Source organism: Indicator indicator, chromosome 6 (genome assembly GCF_027791375.1).
Source record: "Indicator indicator isolate 239-I01 chromosome 6, UM_Iind_1.1, whole genome shotgun sequence".
Taxonomy (NCBI): Eukaryota; Metazoa; Chordata; class Aves; order Piciformes; family Indicatoridae; genus Indicator; species Indicator indicator.
This window is the reverse complement of record NC_072015.1, coordinates 40246012-40250655: the sequence shown is the minus strand read 5'-3', so window position 1 is coordinate 40250655 and position 4644 is coordinate 40246012. Positions and strand designations below refer to the sequence as shown.

Here is a 4644-nt window from a genome sequence, read left to right as displayed (position 1 = left end):
TGCCTGCATGCCAGACCTAGGAAGCTGAAGCAGCTGCTGTGGCCATGAGACGGTGTGGGCAGGGTTGGGACTGCTGCCAAGTCTCACACCTCCCCTCTTCTCCTCCTGAGCACTGCTCCCTTCCCATCTTTTATTCCTTTCCTCTACCCCTTTCCCCACCTTGGTTCATCTTGGCCTGGATCTTAAGCAACTACTTCAAAAGAGAGGGAGCTGAGGGGGGTCCTCACTGTGGTGGGACTCATCACATGGTCAGGTCACCAAGTCAAAAGTGCTTCAGTGAATGTGAGTGAGCCAAGGTGAAGGGCCTGGAGCAGCTGTGTGAGGAGCAAAGGCTGAGAGCCCTGGGGCTGTGCAGCCTGCAGAAGAGCAGCCCCAGAGGGCATCTGAGCAATGCTCAGCAAGAGCTGAAGGAGCTGTGGGGGGCAAGAGGCTGGGGCCAGGCTCTGCTGAGTGGTGCCCAGGGACAGGCCAAGGGGCACAGAGTGGAAGGCAGGAGGTGGCAGCTGAGCAGGAGGAGAAAGTTGTTTGGTGTGAGGGTGCTGGAGGCCTGGAGCAGGCTGCCCAGAGAGGTTGTGGAGTCTCCTTGTGTGGAGAGCTTCCAACCCCCCCTGGGCACTGTGCTGCTGGGCAAGCTGCTGTGGGTGCCCTGCTGGAGCAAGGGTTGGGCTGGGGGAGATCCAGAGATCCCTTCCCACCTCACCATTGCTGGGGCTGTGTCTGATTCAGTGAATGCTCACTGCCCTCTACCCAGCAAATGCTCCTCCTTAGGGAATCATTTTAGTTGGAAAAGACCTTTCAGATCATCCAGTCCAGCTCTGCCAGGGCACCACCAACCCATGGCCCTCAGCACCACATCTCCACAATTTTGAATCCCCTCCAGGGATGAGGACTCCACCACTGGCCTGGACGACCCTTTTGGGGCAGAAATTGTTCCTCACGTCCAACCTGAACCTCCCCTGGGACGCCCTAAGTCCGTTTCCTCTGGCCCTATCACACCAACAACGGCTTCCTGCACTCCTGCAGCAGGGGGTAAAAGCCTCCCTCAGCGACCGCAGGACCCCACCGGACGCCCCCGCCCCGGAGCCTATCCCCCTCCTCTCCCTCATCCTCCTCTCGGGGGGCTGCACAGGCTCCGGGGCACCTCAGGCAAGGGCCGGGGGTGCCCCGCTCATGGCGCTCGAGCGCTGTGAAGGGGCTGGGGTCAGCCTCTCCGCCGGCGCGGGGCGAGAGCGGGGCCAAGGCGAGGGCCGGGACTGGGGCCGGGCAGGGGTGGACGAGAGCGGCCGGAGGGGGCTGCGGAGCCGCCGAGGAGGGCGGAAACAGGGTGGGGGGAGGTTTGCGTCAGTGAGGGAGCTGGGAGCGGGCGGGACGGACGGACGGACCGAGGGGCGGACGGACAGACAGACAACGGAGGGACCGAGCCCGCGGAGCTGCAGCGGCACTCCCCGCTCGCCCCCATGGAGCTGTGTCCGGCCCCCGCTGCCCCCTCGGGCTGGGCGCTGCCGCTTCTCCTCGCCCTGGGCGCGGGGCTCAGCCGGGCTACCCCGCACCTGCGCTACAGTCGCCCGGGATCCCGCAGCAAGTGAGTTACCGACCGCCCCGGGGCTGCCGACGGGCCAGCCGGGGCCGCCCGGGGCCAGCCGGGGCGGGAGGGCTGGGGCGGCCCGGGGGGGCTGGGACGGGAAAAGGAGAGCCGGAGCAGGAAGGCTGGAGCATCCTGAGGGTACTGGGGCAGGCAGGGGTGCCAGTGTGGGAGGGCTGGGGCGGCCCGGGGGTGCTGGGGTGGGCAGAGGTGCCAGGGCAGAGGGTTGGGGCAGCCCGGGGGTGCTGGAGCGGGAAGAGGAGAGCCGGAGCAGGAAGGCTGGAGCATCCTGAGGGTACTGGGGCAGGCAGAGGTGCCAGGGCTGAAGCAGCCCGGGGATGCTGCGGCGAGCTGGGGCAGGCAGAGGTGCCAGGGTGGGAGGGCTGGGGCGGCCCGGGGGTGCTGGGGTGGGCAGAGGTGCCAGTGCGGGAGGGTTATGGCAGCCCGGGGGTGCTGCGGCGAGCTGGGGCAGGCAGAGGTGTCAGGGCGGGAGGGCTGGGGCGGCCCGGGGGTGCTGGGGCAGGCAGAGGTGCCGGGGCGGGCGGACTGAGACAGCCTGGCCGTGCTGGGCCAGGCAGGGGAGAGCCGCAGCAGGAGGGCTGGAGCAGCCTGGGAGTGCTGGGGCGGATTGGGACAGCCTGGCATGTCGAGGCGAGATGGGGGTCGCTTCAGGGGGTCCCCTCATGCTGTGCCTTCCCTGACGCCCGCTGTGCTGCCCTGCCCTGCTCAGGAACTGGTGCGCCTACATCGTGAACAAGAACGTGAGCTGCTCGGTGCTGGACGGGACGGAGAGCTATGTCCAAGCCCAGTACAGATGCGCCTGGAACCAGTTCCCCTGCCAGCCCACCTCGGTGTAAGTAGCTAAGGAGGAGCCCTCGGAGGGCAAGTGGCTGCCGCAGCACTCGGGCTGTGCCCCGCGCCTCAAGACTCTGAGGGCCGGGGCAGGGGGAGGCGTCCCGGCTCTGCTCCGCGGCACGCCCCGAACAAAGCAAGCTCTGCCCACAGCCATCAGCCCTCAGCCGTCAGCTCGCAGCCATCAGCCCCGCAGCGCTAATTGGAGCCAGATTGCCTGCAGGGCCAGGCCGGAGGGCAGCGGTGCTGGCACCCCTCGGTGCCCCACACCCTGCTTCCCTGGTGTGCTGGGGCTTGGGCTGGGCAGCCAGAATGTCAGCATCTGCTGGGAGCACACCTGGCTACCCCAGGGCAGCTGTGCTAGGGCATGGCAGTGCTCAGAGCCATAGAATCAGAGAAGTGTTTGGGTTGGAAAAGCCCTCTGAGATCGCCCAGTCCAATCAGTAGCCCAACCATGTCCATCAAACCACAGCCCTGAAGGCCATGTTTCTTGAACACCTCCAGGGATGGTGACTCTACCACCTCCCTGGGCAATCCCTGACCGCTCTTGAAGCACAGAAATTGTTCCTCATGTCCAACCTAACCCTCCCCTGGCACAGTTTCAGGCCATTTCATCTCATCCTCTCACTTGTTACTAGGGAGAAGAGACCAACCCCCACGTGAATCCAGCCTCCTTTCAGGGAGCTGTAGAGAGCAGTAAGATCTCTGCTCTTCTGAGGAAAGAGCCTCAAGTTGTGCCAAGGGAGATTCAGGTTGGACATGAGGAACAACTTCTCCATAGAAAGGGTTCTCAGGCACTGGCCCAGGCTGCCCAAGGAGGTGGTAGAGCCCTTATCCCTGCAGATGTTTCAAAGCTGCATGAATGTGGTGCTGAGGGAGGTGGTTTGGTGGCAGTGGCTCAGCAGCAGTGGTGGGGTTGTGAGCTCCAGGTGAGATGTTGGACTTGCTGATCTCAAAGGTCACCTCCAACCTCAACACCTCTGTGTTCTGTGATCCTGCAGCAGAGCTGTGTGAGCAGGTACAGCGGTCAGGGAGCAGCCATACCTCAGTTATGCTCAGGCACATCCCCTTTGCTTCCCTCCTTGAACAGCAGCAATATTTGCACACCTCTGATGGAAAGCCGGGGGTGATAAGCACTCTGTGGAGCCATGTCACCTCCCTCAGAAGGCAGGGGAAGGACACCCCGAGATTTTCACAGAGTCACAGCTTGCAATCATGGAATGGTTTGGGTTGGAAGAGACCTCAAAGCTCATCCAGCTCCACGCTCCTGCCATGGGCAGGGACACCTTCCTCCAGCCCAGGTTGCTCAAGGCCTCATCCAGCCTGGCCCTAAACACCTCCAGGGAGGGGGCAGCCACAGCCTCCCCAGAGGGGACCTTAAAGATGGTGGTGGGCAGAGGTGACAGTGAGGATTCTGTTGCAGCAAAGCATAACTTTGGTTTTCATTCTGCACATGAAGCAGTGAGGCTGAGGGCAGGCCCTGGGTGCTGCTGGAATCAGGCTGTGGGGGCTGCCGGTGACACTGCAGCCCTGGGGCCTGGTGACAGTAGGTGCAGGGCTGTCTGTTTGTTTGGATTGCTATTTCTGTTCCCAGAGCAGCTCTGCTCTGCTGGGAGGTGCACAAACAGTGGCACTGGAAGGAAATAACAAAGGCAGCAGACAGCTGAGTGCTGCTGGGGGACGTGGTTTGGCCCTGGCCTTGGTGGGCTTGGACTTGATGGTCCTGGGGGGTCCCCTCCAGCCAAAACAATTCTGTGAGTCTGTGACAGGAAAATCAGTCTGTGGACATGTTAAAAGCAACATCTGCATGTTTTTTGGGATTAAACTACCTGATAGGACTGGGGGGAATGGAACAAAACTAGAAATGGGTAGATTCAGATCGGATGTTAGGAAGAAATTCTTCCCCATGAGGGTGGTGAGACACTGGCAGAGGTTGCCCAGGGAGGTGGTGGAAGCCTCATCCCTGGAGGTGTTTGCAGCCAGGCTGGATGTGGCTGTGAGCAACCTGCTGTAGTGTGAAGTGTCCCTGCCACTGGATGATCCTTGAGGTCCCTTCCAACCCTAACATGAGCTGTTAAAAATTCATCTTGGGGTTGGATTTCTCCTCTTTCCTTTGCTAATGTTTGAAACGTCCTTGGGGGTGTTCAAGGAATGTGTGGCCATGACTCTCTGGGCCATGGTCTAATGGCCATGGTGGTGGTAGTTTGAAG

At 62.0% G+C, this 4644-nt stretch overlaps 1 protein-coding gene across 1 annotated transcript in view; it reads left to right on the top strand.

The window, feature by feature from the left end:
* The first annotated feature begins 1457 nt into the window (after window positions 1-1457).
* Window positions 1458-4644, top strand: part of EMILIN2 (elastin microfibril interfacer 2) — a 25718-nt gene continuing 22531 nt past the window's right edge. The window contains exons 1-2 of the mRNA XM_054381621.1: window positions 1458-1582; window positions 2313-2435. Coding sequence (XP_054237596.1) covers window positions 1458-1582; window positions 2313-2435 — 248 coding nt within the window. The remainder of the gene's footprint in view (window positions 1583-2312; window positions 2436-4644) is intronic.